The following is a 16304-nucleotide window of genomic DNA, read 5'->3' as shown; positions in this document are numbered from 1 at the left end:
TACATCTTAGCTGAATTCTCCACTGTATACAAGTCTTATTCCACGGCTTAGTCTTTGGGGACCCTTTTTCTCTATTTATATATCATTCCCTAGATGATTGTATATAGTTTCATAATATCTCTATGTTGGGACTTCCAAACTTCTAATACAAGCTCTGAACAAATAGCTAAAGATTGTCTCAAGTTTAATGTTGAAAAATAGAATTATTGTTTCTGGATCCTTCCTCATTCCTATCACAGTTTTCTTTTCACATAGTCTTTCCCAACTCACTTCTACCATTTTTGGATGCCAGAAACAAAGGCATCATTGTTAATTACTCTCTTTTGTTTACTGCCTCTACCTGCCTATCAGCCTGCCCTGACTCCAAGCCATGTTATAATTCTTTTCATTCCCACTACTGCTATGGGGTAACTACTTGTGTGCTAAGTCCTAACAACGATTCAGACTATCTACCTTCAGAGGGGACAAAATCAAAATGCTATCAGTCTCAAATGCCTGCTGTTGCTGTTGAATTCCTGTTTTATTGCTCTTTTGATATTGAATATATTAACAAGGCATTTCAAACTGTGGTGAAATACAGAGTATACAGTTTATACAAGGGCAGGCAAAAGTAGGTTTATAGTTGTAATACAAATAAATAATACAATAATTAATAATACGAGAATAAACTTTTACATACCAGTAACTGTAAACTACTTTTGCCAACCCCATATTTTAAGACAAAATTGAATAAAGGAGCTATATGCTATTTATGTATTTTCTGTCTGTGACAAAATGTGTATACCAGTAATTTAAAAAAGTAAAATAATTTCTTAAAAATAGAGAAATTTAAATTTCCTCTGTAATTGTTGAACATCTATTAACACTTTTGAAACATTTAACATATTTTTGATTTAACAATATGGTTGCCACATAATGTGGCTAACTTTTATTTTCTCATTTTATAAACTTAAATATATAACTTAATTTGTTAACTACTGTATTATGTTAGAATTCTATATACAACTTAACAGCATATTAGGATGTTTTTTCAGTCTCTTCAGTTTGAACTCAACATTCCCAAGAGCCCGCAAGAGTCTTTCATGGACCGTATGAATCTTTTTCTTACAAATAGAGGCGATTTTTTTCTTTTTCGGAAAGTAAGCTTTTGTGTTAGTAGTTGCCAAGGAATTAAGAAAGCCATGGATCTTGATAGTAAATCCTCTTTACATGAGCTTTTTTGAAGAGCAGTCAGCCCAAGGTAATGGCAGAATTTTATGTTGCTCAGAAAGTGATTTTTGTGACACCTTCCCAATACCCCTTTTTGTCCTCAACTATTTCTGTATCCTCATGAGATTTAGGAAATATAACACAACAAATTCTGAATATCATCAGGATACTTGAAAAATGAAAAGCAGTTGGTGTATTTATCAAGATTTCTATAAATAGTCTTCAGGGAGCAGCATTGTTGAACTGTTCTGATTGGAAGATTTCTTTTGGATCAGTTCTGCAAGATAGACTTAGGACCTTTTGTATAACCGAGTAATTAGTGTAGTCAATATCTATTGGACAAAAATTATTTTGGAAAGGTATGTGAAGCTTTCACTATTTACTGATCATGAGCAATTCGACTGTCCACATGTTATAGTGGAAAGAGAATTCTTTGGAGTCAGATGGAGCTGAGTTTGAAACCCAGCTCTTCTTATATTGAGGAACTGCGCTTGGTCAGTTCCTCGGTGTGTTCAATCCTCAATTTTCTCAAGAGGAAATGGGAATGATACTACGTATTTTCCCTCACATTTTTGATGATTACATATAATACATGTAAACTCTTTGTATTTAAAACGTACTAAAAGAGACAAAGCTATTATTTATTTGTTTCCCAGCATCTATATAGTAGAGAATTCATTCATAGGTTCAAGGAATATTCATTGAGAGGCTATGATGTGAGGGCCTCACTAGCACCTGAGGATCCTGTGGTAAGCAAGGCAGAAAAGCTGCTGTCATGGAACTTACACTCTAGTGAAGCAAGGGTAAGTGATTTTCCCCCCCATAGTTGCACAGCTTTGGACAGTGTGTGTTATCAGTCAGGATTTGAATCTAGGTTTGCCAGTTACTGACCACAAAGCCCAAGTTTCCTCTGGGAGACAACTGCATAGAAGGAACAGGACAAATATAAAGTATGTCTAAAGTGACCATCCATGAGCCTGGCATAATGCCAGGACAGGCAAAGGCTAAAACCTGGCACTGTCTTTCTACCTCATTTCCCATGCTCTTCTTCTCTGTCCCTGGCTTCAGCTGACTTAAGACTTCCTCCCCATTCTTTCTACCTGGAATGCTCATCCCTTTATGCTTACCTTTCCTGCTCCTCCTTATCCTTCAGGGCTCATGGTATTTGTCACTTTCAGGAGGGTGGGGGCCTTCCCTGGAACTTTTAGATTCTTCAATTGAAAGTATTTTAAAGAGAAGTCAACTTTTTTTCATGCATGAAAAATTAATGTGCCATAGGAGATGTGTTACTTGAATGTCTAATGAGCTATTAATTTCCAATAAAACTATGAAGATTAATGGGTTCACTCTGGGAAAAATAGCATTCAATTTGAAACAGATATTTGAGGCAACTCAATCTGTTCACTTGGGAGTAAGTTTTAAAAATTCACTCTCCAAACATAAGTTTATTTCTGAAGGATATAGTCTTCAGTATTACTTATCTTAATAAAAAAGCAGGGTAAGTTACACTGAGAAGTATTTGTTTTTAAAGATTCACAATACTAACCTTAGAGCATGTGGGATGCTGTAGCCCAACTCTGTAGAAATATAAAATCATTAAAATATAAATTCTCCATATGTATTGTCACGGTTCAGTTTTCTTCCCTATCACATTTATATGCCTGATGAACTTTATTATGTACTTTCTCCATTGATTGTAGTTTTATGCACAGCTGTCTACCTTATTGGAACATGGGCTCCTCTAGGCAACAAAACATCCTATTGATCTTTATTATTTTTAACACCTTGCCCAGTGTCTGACACACAATCATTGTTCAATCAACTTTTGTGGGAAGAAGAAAGGAAGGATTCTAGGAATAGAATTTACTTAAAGAGTTAAGATCATCTTTAAAAGATTAAATGTTTTAATATCAAAGGACAACTCTATTCCAGACTCTTCAAAAATGAAATTACAATCAAGTCTGTCATTGTGGTTTACACACACACACACACACACACACACACACACAAAGAAAATAAATTTTTTTTAGCTTTTAATTTACAAACAGTTTCATTTTGTTTTTATATTTGTACACAATTTAGTCTTAAATCAAATGATGCTTCTATGGAGAAATTCCTTTTGTTAAGTGAAAGTACATCATTTCCTCCAGATAAGTCAAATATTATTTTCAAATTCCAGATTAAAGGTGCTGAAATAAAATGTCAGTATTAATAAGGACAGCTACTACCCCCACAAAAACTACAATATGAAATAATACAAACAGGTCTTCCATCTTATTATTTTACCACTTGAATATTGTTCTAATGGTTCTTAAATACTGCATGGGTCCTAAAAATATGACAATGAATTTCATGTGGGAAACATCACTCAGTGTTGCTAAATAACTAACTGTATGGTTTACCAGCAAGCAGTAAATATTTATTTATAATGTGCAGTCTATAGTGGGATGTTTATATCTGGGAAATTCTAAAATCTCATTATCCATAACTGATTACTTCAGCATACAATTTTGGTGAGAAGCTTTATAGTGTTTGAAACCAAAGTATATATATCTCTAAATCATCTACAAAAATTATTTGTTTGCTTGTCTGTTTTTGCTTTTTGTGTTGAGATAACTTTAGATTTTAAAAGAGTTGCAAATATTGCATAGAGAATATGCAGCTTATGTTAATATCTTATATAAGCATAGAGCAATTATCAATCATAAACCGAGTATAACATTATTAAATAAGCTATAGAATTCATTTGTATTTTACTGGTTTTGCCAATCATGTCCTTTTTCTGGTCCAGGATCCCCTATTTCATTTTGTCATCATGAGTCCTTCAATTCATGACAGTTACTTCCTCTTCCTTGCCTTTTATGATCTTGACACCTTTGAAAAGTACTTTGTATTTATTTTTAGAGTATCTCTTAATTTAGATTTGTCTGTTACTTTTTCATGATTAGATTAAGGCATGAATTACTGGGAAAGCTCTCAATTCCAGTACCATAGTTATTGCTTATATTAATGAATAAATAAAATATGCTATAAATAAATAGTTTCCAGCTTATATAATGAACAAAGTTATTGTTGAATAATTTTTAATTATAATAAACCATGCATGTATAAAATTTTTAATGAGCCAATAACTGATTCTTCTTATTCAGCCTGGAAATCTCTTGGTGATGGTACTATAATTTGGTGATCTTGTATATCTTTTTGACATTATTTTACTTTTAATTTGGTAAATTTTTTAAATTCTTGGGGATTTTAACATATATATGTATATTTAGAGCAAAAGCAATCTATGTGTATCTGTGTGGAAAGTAGAGGTTTATATGTAATCTCTTTAAATATTAGCACATTTTAGATTTTTGAAATGTACATTTAGTGAATAGTGTATGATTGATACAAAAATATTTTCTAAAGAGTCTATTTAAATACTGTACCTTCACAGACCATAAACTTTAATTAATATATACTGAACATATGTTATCCTCATTCAGCAATATGTTATATTGGCCAGTTATGGAATTTGAGGGTTTTTTGTATAATTAGTGCTAACTACATACCAACTTACTAACCTTAATATTTCAAAAGCAAGTAATATCTTTTAAATCAAAAATGTTATAACTGAAGGAAAGTTATCAATGTGAGGTCTCTAATGTACAGTTCTAGCATATTCTTCTATGCTTATTTCCCCCATGTTAGAAGTCTTATTAGAAAAGGAGAGGTGTTTTTGTTTGTTTGTTTTAGCTTTAAGACCATAAGCTTCTCGGGGGTTATTAAATGTAGTCATCATACAAGAACTCATCTGTCAGAAGAAGAAAAGAATAAGATGGTATCCTTAGTCCCAGCAAGTTAGTGACATATTTTAAACATATCTTAAATACCTAAAAATTCACATTATGAAAGTTGTACCTTTTTTCATGTTTATGGGAAGATTATAAGCCTATAGACTTGGGTTTATGCTGATTAAAGAGTCTACTCTAACACACTATCCATCCTTCATTTTATTTCCTCTCTTTTATCCCACCTAGTTTGCCAGACTCACCTTCTGCTCACTGATCTTCATTTCCTCTACTATAAATATGCCCTCCCTAAGGTATCTGGGCACATTTTTATGCTCTTTCTTCCCAGGTCAGAGAGGTTCCCTCTTAATCCCAAGTCTTACTCGGGAAATGCTCCTTTTCCATGCTACCAATGCCACCACAAAGAAATAACAAGTGACAGGAGGAACTAAAGACTTCAAAAAGCACCCCTACTCCACTAGATCTGCTCTAGAATCACAGATTGGAGAGATAAGTGATTACTCAACAAATGAGATAGAATTATTCATGTATTCTCATACATGAAATCAGATATTCCTTATTACCCTTTTATCTATCTTACTTGCTATTAAAATAAAGGATATGATTTTGTAATATTAAATAAAGGAGATATCTTTGATTAGCTGTCTTTGAATCACTAAGAGAAAAAAGATACAAATTTATAAAATAGCTCCATTCTGTTTAATAACATATGTGTTTAAGCTAGGTTTACTAAGAACCTGCCTAGTTTAATTTTACAATATAGCCCTAGACCTTCTAATTAAATATGCAACTTCTGTCAAAAGAAAAAAAAAAAACCTTATGTGCTTTTTTTACAGTAAATTTAATTAAGCATTTCTTGTAAGTTCATTTCAGTATCTATCATGGCCCACTAAAGTTGGAATTCAGTTGTAAAATGGTAGATTAATTGCCTTTTGTATTAAATGTAATGAGAATCTCAAATATGCAAAGTCAGGAAATTTAATTGTGTTCTTCAATTGCTTATTCAATGCATTGGAAAACTGAATGCAGAAGTACAGAAAAAAGGGCCAAAGGTTGTTAAATGTGGCACATCACACACATTTTGCACTTTACTTAATGATCCGAGTATTTATTACTATGAAGTAAATGTACTAGTTAAAGAATTATGGCGGAATTGTAAAACGTTAAAAACTCTAATTAATTTTAGTCTGAAGCATGGAGCGTGCTCATTTTGCCTAAAACATTTTCATTATCGCCAGTATTTTTCCAGTTATTAAGATAAATTTTTGCTCAGTGTGCAGTACTAGCATATTTTCTCTATTAAAAGAACAATCTTAAATGCTGTTGAGAGTTATATCTGGTATGTGTTCTCTATGAATAAAAGAAAGTTTTTAATCACAGATTGGGACAATGTAATATGTATCACCTTTCTGCACTTGTTCTATAAATAACAGAACAGGTTAAGTGTGTCAATGTATTTTTCAACATATATACACATATACATTAGCATTTTTAAAAGGATCATTATTAAAGTATATGGATGATTTTGACTGGTCATTTAAATCCAATTACAATAACTCTTTTCTAATTAGTCAATGGAATATTTAAAATCTAAAGGAAGTATCATCAGAAAGCAGAAATGCTTTGAGTTAGTGTTGAACTGCACCTTCTCACTTCGTTTTACTGTTGTGTCACCGTACGGCTTTGTCTGCTGTGAACAGCGAGGTCGGTAGGGTAAAAACAGCTGACACCGTTCTCTTTGTCAACACAGGCCCCCATTAGGCTTCTTTCTAAAATAACTCAAATGGCCAGATTATGAAGGGACTTAATAGGAGAAAGCTTATGTTTTCTGATTGTGAAAGTAATCCATGCTCAGAGTAGAAAAAGAAAATACTGTACATGGACACACAGCAAGAAAGTAAAAATTAATAACCACTATGAAACTTTAGAGTTCTCAGGAAAGGAATTTTTGACAGAAAATCAAAAAGGAAGGAGCGGCCTTACATGACACACTAGATCAGATGGATTTAATTGATATCTTCAGAGCATTTCACCCCAAAGCAGCAGAATATACATACTTCTCAAGTGCACACGAATGTTTTCTAGGATACACCACATGTTAGGACACAAAACAACTCTCAATAAATTTAAGAAGATTGAAGTCATATCAAGCATTTTCTCTGCCCATGATGGTATGAAACTAGAACTCAATTACAAGAGGGAAAAAAAGTGAAGAAGAAAGACATGGAGGCTAAAAAACATGGTGCTAAACAATGAAGAGGTTAACAATGAGATCAAGGAAGAACTCTAAAAGACACCTTGAAACAAATGAAAATGAGAACACAACGGCCCAAAATCTACTGGACACAGTGAACGCAGTTCTAACTAGGAAATTCATAGCATTATAGGCCTACCTCAAGAAACAAGAAAAATATCAAATAAGCAATCTAACTTTACACTTAAAGAAACTAGAAAAAAAAAAAAAAAGCCTAAAGTGAGTAGAAATAAAATAGTCTCAAAAGAATACAAAAGATTAGTGAAAACAAGAGCTAGTTCTAAGGAAGGAAGGAAGGAAGGAAGAAATTAATTTTAGGTAGCACAATGGAATGTAAAAAATGTATTTTAGCTGTATATTTTCAGTGTAGGGCCTACCAGTGCTTTATGCTTTTTCTACATAAAATCTTTTAGCATAGTTTGTATTTACTTTGAATTTAGAAAACGTTCATTAAGTAGCCACTTATATTTTTTAACCTTTTAATTTTGAAATAATTTTAGACTTAGAGAAAAGTTGCAAAAATAAAAAAAATAATTCTCATTGACCCTTCATCCAGCTTCCTGTAGTGTTGCCATCTTCCGTAACCAGAGTCCGTTACTGAAACCAGCAAAGTAACATCAAGGCATTGCGACTAACAACTGCATGGACCATAGTCAAATTTTGCCAGTTTCCCCACTAATATTCTTTTTATTGCCTAGGATCCCACATTGCATTTAGTCATCAGGCCCCCTTAGTCTCTTCCAATCTGTGATAGTCCAGGCTTTGTCTTGTCTTTTACGACCTTGACACTTTTGAAGACTACTGTTCAATTGTTTTGTAGTTTTTATCTGATGTTTTCTCCTGACTAGATTGAGGCCGTACCTTATTGGGAAGGATATCACAGACTAGAGTTGATGTGTCCTTTGCAGCACATCATACCAAAGGGTTACTGTTAATATGTATCACTGGTGATGTTAACCTCCATCACTTAGCGAAGGTGGTGTTTGACAGGTTTCTCCCCCGTAAAGGTACTCTGAAAGTCATCTCTAAAGATAAAAGGGAGCGATGGGGAAAGTTGCCCCTTTGTATAATTCTACCCTTCACAGAAATCATTTAAAACTTAGCAGTCTACAGGATAAATACAATTATCAGGACTCAGGAAATATAATTTGAATCTAAATATTACTTGAGCTGTAGATATTCTAGTCACTAAAACACTTGGCACTTGTTTGGAGTTGGATCCCTTCTAAGAGAAAGGAAAAGTGGGATGGATAGGTTTTATCAATTGGCATCAATTCTTTGAACTATTATGAGAACTAATCAAATTTGTAAATAAGGAAAAATAGAGAACCCCTCTCTTGCAAATTGGTGCAAGCTGAATAACATTTAAACAAACCTTGCAAGTTTATTCAATGTTAAGAGGTATTTGGTGTAGATAAAAACGGCAGTGTTTTTACTTATTTCTCTGTTAGAATAATTATTTTAGCCTCGTGTTGTCACCTGGAGCATTAGACAATAATTACATTGTTGTCCTCACTACAACAATGCTGTTAGTGTAAGAAGAGCAAGAATACTAAGGAACCATATTTAGTCATTTGACATTATGAGTATTATTGTTATATGAATGGATGTTCTTGAAATTCCACATGGCAGATCTGCAAGGATGTCACAATCAACACATTTTTTGTAGGATGAATTAACAAGCTTAAACGTTAAGAGGTAAATCTGTCTACTTTCCAGCAGCCCCAAAGGGTACATTTTCTTGCTGACTGCTTCAGAACACTTCCTGAAACAAATGTCAAACTTGTCAGGGCCGTCACCAAGAAAATGATCCGTGTGGCCAGGGTCTTTCACTGGAAAACAAACAGATGTCTTTTCTCAGCAAAAAGTGACAAACCCTGCCATCTATCAGAAGAAACTTTTGTCTGCCTTTAATACCCAGTAGTGAAGAAATACTTTGGTGAAAAAGCTTCCTTTCTTTGCGGTTTCACTCATTACGCACTCATTTGTCAATGATATTTCATTTGCTGCCTGAACAATTTTAATGTTTTTATTGATCGTGAATTGCAAGTAAATTTATTATGAAAACTGACCTGCAATGTTAAAAACAAAGTAACACTTCAAAAAGAACCAGAGCAACCCCTAAAATCCTTTCTCGAGCTTTACTGGCTCTAATTCTAATGCTTTTATTTATACTGATGAAAATATACTGCTGTTATTTTGATTACTTTGATGATGTAATACTATAACAGTTATGATGAATTATACTCTAGCGGTTAGGGTTAAATGTCTTTCCACCCCTCCATAATTCTCCAGAGCACAGCTATTCTTATACAAAGGAAGAAAGAGATTGGATCTTCTTACTTATACAAATGTTTTAAAGGCACAGAAAGGCAAGATATTTTAAGACATGTCTTCAGCATAAAGGAGAGTGTGGAACAGTTTTTGCACCTGTCCTGAACAGAAGGCAGTGTTAGGAGAGACATGTATTTACAACCCATTCTTTATTACTCAGAAAAATTCAACAATAAAAAGACTGGCATTATATTGAGAAAGTTATATGAAAGTAAAGCATATAGATACTTCCTAGTCCTCAGGGTTATTATTAAGCCTTTACAGTTCTGTTTTGACTTAGAGCATAATGGAAGATTGCTAGGAAAATTAGATAGACAAGCTTCTTAAACCAGTAAGCCTTACTGGTGTGGGAAATTAGTAGGCTGTCTACATGATAAAGGCTCCATTCTTGTACATAGTAGAGGATATGAGCTTGCTAATGGTCCTGGATGATGTTGTTGCTTATTTCTGATGATATTTGCTTATTTCTGTTTTTTAGTACTGTAAGATTGCCAGAGAGTGACTACTGGTTAAGGAAGGATATATCACGCTTTTCCACATTACATATTAGTTTAGGCAGACCTTTCTTTTCTTCAATATTTACTCCACTGTTTCACATAGCTCAGGAAACATTTATTGGACTCCAACTGTATCCCAAATGTGCCCAGTTTGATGGTAGGAATGTAAGATAAAGAAGAGAAAACCTAGCTTTGAGGAACCTATAGACAAATTCAATGCTACCTAACAAAAATTCTTGCCACCTTTACCTGCTGATTTAATGCTTTCTGTCATTGTCTCACCTGAAGAAGGCAGTGGAAAATGTAAAATAATATTTACTTTTTATTAGGATATAATTAAAGTGTAATCTCTAGAAATGCTTGTCTAAAAGTGGAAACTACACATTCATTAATAGATTTTCAAGAGTCAACAGAACATAATATCTCTATTCAGTAGAGATAAATTGGAAAACACAGTAAACAAAATATAGTGGCTTTTATGCTTAGAGAAGTGTATTCAAATTACACTGCCAACATGACATCTGAAACTCCATCCCTTGCATTCTACGTATCTATAATATTCAGGTTGGTTGATAATATTGATAATTTCTCTACTTGCCTGGTGTTGACAAAGTCTGAATCACAGATGCTACTCAATTTAGAGACAATGCATATAAAGGAAGCTTTCTCTAACTCAATTTTTACAGGTGAAGTGTGGTTTTTCATGGAAAACAAACACGTATGCCTTGATGTGCATTTTCTCATACAACAATTTAACTGAACGGAATTTTGTTTTATCAGATATAGAGAAGCAGGGTGATGCATTTGGTGATACTGATATTACTGTTTAGAGATATTTAAGAAATTGCTACTCCTGCTCTAATTAACCCAGTAAAGAGTTAGGCAGTACTTTTGATCTTACTTGATAAATCAAAAATATGAGAAGAACAAGAGTGCTTTGTACTTGGGTATTGTTGAAGGAACTGGTATGATGAGGCGGGTTTCAAACTGCGAGATGAAATATTTTTCCAGGCTCTCATTATTCATATTTTGGAGGTCACCACTTAATACTGAACACCAGAAGCACTTTATTCCTATGGAACCAGACACTATGATGTCACTCCATTCATTCCCCATGTTCCACAGGCCCCTGCCCTGAATGATGAGGCCACCCCCTAAAATTGAAACTGGAGAAGATTGTGAGCGTTCTATACTCTGACATCCCCATGTTTCCTATTTTAGAGCTGACTGATCTTCAGATAACATATGGTGGTACAAGTAATTGGAAAATTGGCAGACCTGTCAAGAAAGTATGCTAGATGACACAAAAATGCCATGCTTGGAGCACACAGTGTCTCAGAAGTTAAATTTATTGTTTTTCATCAAACAGCAAAGCAAAAATATCTGACTCACCCCCTTTAAAAGGACACTTTGTAGTGGCAGGTGTGATTTCAAAAGAAGTTTTTAGGTAGTTGATAAAATAAGTTGCTTTTAAAAACATATAGAAATTTTTAGTCAACATGTAATATAAAATAGCACCCGCTGTAAATATTTAAATGTTACGTAATTTTACCATTTTGTTTATAGCCTTTTCCCTAGGATCACTGGAATCACAATAGTCAATTCTTCAGAGAAATAGAGTTAAAATGTATTAAATACAGCTGATAAAATGCCCTAAAGTTTATATTTTAATGTTTTCTAAAATTTATTTCACAGGAAGATGAAAATGAAGCTGAAAGAAAAAATATATCTCAGGAGCTCAGCATGGAACAGAAAAATCCAAAGAAATAAAGGATTTTCTGTAGTGTTTTGAAAAGTTTGCAATTTATGTAGTAGCAGATAAAATTTCTAATTGTAAAATGTTAAATTGTAAAATCTTAATCTGCAAAATGTTCTGAATAAAGTTGTTGAAAATGAAATAGGAGCTTGGATTTGAAATTTGTATGTTTTTAGAGCAATTTAAACTTCTATATAAAAGTTAGGCCTTTAAAACATATATACTTTTAAATTCTTAACTGAAATTTGAGAATAGCAAAATTTTTCTCTTATCTGTAACCTAAAGTTAGCTTATCTGGATGGCCTGGAAAAAAAAAAAAAACACCTCAAAGTCTTTTATCCCCTTACTAGTTTCTGTTTCTTCTTCAGGGGCCTTAACAGAATGCCAATTATTTGTATAAAGAAAACCCAGCGTGGTTCAAAAGCGAACAGGCAACACGTGCACATGAAAACACTTAAAATCACCAATGCCACAAAATGAAATATTTTCTGATTTCATCTTAGATACCAACTTAGATTTCACATAATACTCTAGGATTACAGGTCAAAGCTAAAAAGAAATGATAATTTAAAATTCTCTGTGGCAGAAGTAGGGCCATGACTTTTTTTAAAATGAATTTTTAGGGATGACATTGGTTAGTAAAGCTATATAAGTTTCAGGTATACAGTTCTACAATGCATCATCTGTATATTGTACTGTGTGTTCACCACCCCAAGTCAAGTCTCCTTCCATCACCATTTATCCCCCCTTTACCTTCTTCTACCTCCTGCCACCCCAACAGTAATCATCATACTGTTGTCTTGTCCATGAGTCTTTTTTTAAAAAAATAATTTATGTATGTATTTGTGTTATTTATTTTATTTTTTTAGAGAGGGGGAAAGGAGAAAGAGAGGGAGGGAAACATCACTGTGTGGTTGCCTCTCACTCGCGCCCCCATCTGGAGACCTGACGTGCAACCTAGTCATGTGCCCTGACTGGGAATCAAACCAGTGACACTTGGCTCACAGGCTGACGCTCAATCCACTGAGCTACAAGCAGCCAGGGCTTGTCCATGAGTCTTAATCCCTTCCCAAACCCCTCCCCTCTGACAGCTAGGTCCATCACTTAATTCATAAAATATTTCCTAAGGACCTACTATGTGCTAGGCCCTACACATTTTTTACTGAACATTTCAGGAACAGTTCCCACCTGTTTGGCTTAAGAATTTTGTAACATTTCTTTGATTTGCATCTTGATCAGTTCTCAGTAACCAGCTGTTTTTCTTTCCCTGGTTCTAATTCCCAAGCTATCATTTGCCAACTATAGCAGGAGCAAAGATGCTACTTGCTATTTGCAGAGCCAACTGTTCTTGACAAATGTCTTTGATGATTTAAGGCAGAGTTTCTTAAAATAAGAGGCAGAACTTCGGACAGCTTATAAGAGAATGTCAGAAATACAACTTCCCTGTGAGAATGGAATCCATGCACTTGCCCTGGAGCCATAGTTTTATCACATGCGCCTGACAAGCTAAATAAAGGTGTGACGGTGGGACATGCTGGCAGCTATGATACAGTGAGCTGAAGCAGGGAAACTGCAGCTAGACAAGATAGAAGATGCATCCTGTATAAGCCCCAAATAATACAACGTAAGTGGAAGACAGCTGTATCCCACAGACTGGACTCCCTCGAAGAATGTGGGAGCAAAGACTTTGAGACAAAGAACAGTCTGAGGAGTCAGGTCAGCGTCTGCAGAGGGCTTTTGCAATAAGCAAATACAAAGTAATTTGACTTTTCCTTTTTTTTTTCTACTTTTGAAATAGATATTAATCTCTTTCAAAATGCCCATGCTTACATAGATTGGAATTACATTAATAGTATCACTTTTGAAAAGAAGCAATAATACATGATTCATATAATAGCTAACATTGTATTTATTATTTGCAGGCATTGTGCTTAATGCTTCTTAGTATGCATTATACCACTAATTCCAAATAACATATACTATGGTTACTATTACCCTTCCCATTTTACGATGATGGATCTGAGACTTAGACAAGGCAAATAAGTTAACCAAGGTTACATAGCTTGTAATTGGCAGAGCAAGACTTCAAACCCAAGCAGTCTCACCCCGGATTACCACACTTCACCTCTGCGGAATAGTTAGGCCATACCTCTTTTCAATCCACTATTTCCCCCTTTCTTATTAGGACCTCATTCATTATCTGTTACCTTTCCTTTAGTTATTTCTTTCCCCCAGCTTCTAGGCCATGCTTAATTCATTTTGAAGACCGGCTTGCGTGAAACAAGTGAAACAATTATATCTACCATTCCACCTGCTGCAAGACATGAAAATCCTGCTTTATCTTTTTTCCACTGAGTTATGATGGAACAACAAGTGCGAATGCCTCTTACTGCTTTCTGTAATTTTTCAGTAACTTTATGGACATATTTTCAGTAGACTGTTTATTCAATTATTAGTGTATTAGCATCTCAGCTTTTAATTCTTTAATTCCTAAAACAAGTTTCGAGTATGAGAGGCATAGTGACCCTCAGCCACCCAGCAGGTATTTTAAATATTTACATTTAAGTGATATGATACCTTTAACCATTGAAAACCCAGTTTTCGTTTTAAAACTTTTTTTCTTAAATATACACCCCTTGACTTAGGATAGTGAGTAGTAGAGTAGAATCATTAAATTTCCTTTAGGGGAAATGTGCCATATGAGTTTCTCAAAATTTTACGGTCCGTATATCCATACCATAAGTTTATGCATATAAATCTTGTTATAATGCTACAAAGTTGCCCACATTATGTGACTGTGATTAAGCTAGTCACATAATTTGAATCAAATAATGCATATTATATATTTTATATCATATAGAATATTACATATTGTTTTAGCTCATAACAAAATAATACTCCAGGCTGGGTAGCCTAAACAACAGATATTTATTTTTTCACAGTTATGGAGGCTGGAAGTCCCAGATCAAGGTCCAGCAGGTTTTGGTTTCTGGTGAGACCTCTCTGGCTTGCAAATGATGGCCTTGCTGTGTCCTCATGGGGTCCTTCCTCAGTGTGTGCATGTAGAAAGAGAGCATGCAAGCACTTTGCCATCTCCTCTTATAAGGACACTAATTTTATTAGATCAGGGCCCCAACCTATGATCTCATTTAACCTTAATTTCTCCTCACTACAAATACAGCCATAACTGGAGAGGGGGGGTGCAGTTAGAGCTTTTTCGTATCAATATGGGGGGTGCACACTCAATCCATAACACACTATTTAGATAAGTCCAAATTCCTCTGTTATAATAATTCTGAGTTACGTTAAGGAGCACTACAGTGAAGTCCCAATGAAAACCCTATGGCAATATGGATAATATATATTTAGGGTCCTTAGAAAAGTTAATAATTAGGCTATAATCTAAAAATTGATATCTAAAGAAGATAAACCACTGTACAATTATATGTACCTGTTTTATCTCTTATCCCCATTATTTAGTTTATTTTCTGGCCCATATTAGGTGTAACACTACCACTAGAAGTCACCTATAACAAATAAAATATCTAAGGACAAAATTCACTTCTACCTCATGATTCCTATATAATTTCCACCCACTCACCCAAAGTGTATTGTCTTCATGTTAGTTATTGAGCTATAATTCTTCACACATCATCAAAGGATTTAAAAATAACACAGCTTTTAATCAGTATTTTTCTCTTTCATACTTAGGAACAGCATTTAAAAAATTTATTCAGAATTCTCTTTTCTTGGATCTATAGGACAAATCGCAGAAATAGGAAGAGGTATTATGTTGTTCTTCAGTGGAAAGTGCTGGGCACTATACCTGAATTCTTAAATTTATTCAACAGAACTTTCTTGGAACCTACTAGGTACCCTGCATTGTCCATCATTGGGGATTCAATAACAGACAAACCTCCTCTGCTGTAACTGTCTTGAAATTCTTCAAAATGTTTAATTTTTGAATAAGGGGCCTCACAGTTTTATTTGGCAATTGGTCTGCAAATTGCATAACAGGTATTACTAACGTGCTATTTTTATCTTTGAATCATTTTTATTGGAATATAATTTACATACAAAAAGCACCCATTTTAAATGTGAAATTCAATAAATTTTGTATATATCTATGTACTCTCCACTCCAATCTAGATATAAAGCATTTCTATCACTCCCAAAAAATTTTTCTGCAATTTTGTAATCACTAACACATCCCTACTACAGCCACTGATCTTCTGTCTTTCTTATTAGTTTTGCCTGTTCTAAAGTTTCATACAAATGGAATCATTTCACATATGTCTTTCTGAGTCTGTCTTTCTTCACTCAGCATAATATTTTGAGGTTCACTGATGTTATTGCATGAATCAGTAGTTTATTCCCTTTATTACTGAGCACTTTTTCAGTGCATAAATACACCACATCTTGTAACATCTATTCACCTGTTGCTGAGCAAATGAAGACAT

At 34.1% G+C, this 16304-nt stretch overlaps 1 protein-coding gene across 2 annotated transcripts in view; it reads left to right on the top strand.

Moving 5' to 3' along the window:
- Positions 1 to 16304, top strand: part of PHF14 (PHD finger protein 14) — a 184636-nt gene that overhangs the window by 156054 nt on the left and 12278 nt on the right. Inside the window, exon 19 of one of the 2 annotated variants that reach the window (XM_090287177.1) lies at positions 11784 to 11883. The exons of the other annotated variant lie outside the window; for it this stretch is intronic. Coding sequence (XP_090143303.1) covers positions 11784 to 11858 — 75 coding nt within the window. The 3' untranslated portion in view covers positions 11859 to 11883. Of the gene's footprint in view, positions 1 to 11783; positions 11884 to 16304 lie in introns of those variants that run through there. 2 annotated transcript variants of the gene reach the window in all.

Source organism: Furipterus horrens, unplaced genomic scaffold, assembly GCF_987537825.1.
Source record: "Furipterus horrens unplaced genomic scaffold, mFurHor1.1.pri manual_scaffold_9, whole genome shotgun sequence".
NCBI classification, from domain to species: Eukaryota; Metazoa; Chordata; class Mammalia; order Chiroptera; family Furipteridae; genus Furipterus; species Furipterus horrens.
Note: the sequence above shows the minus strand (reverse complement) of the source record. Positions and strands in the feature narration are given on the sequence as shown.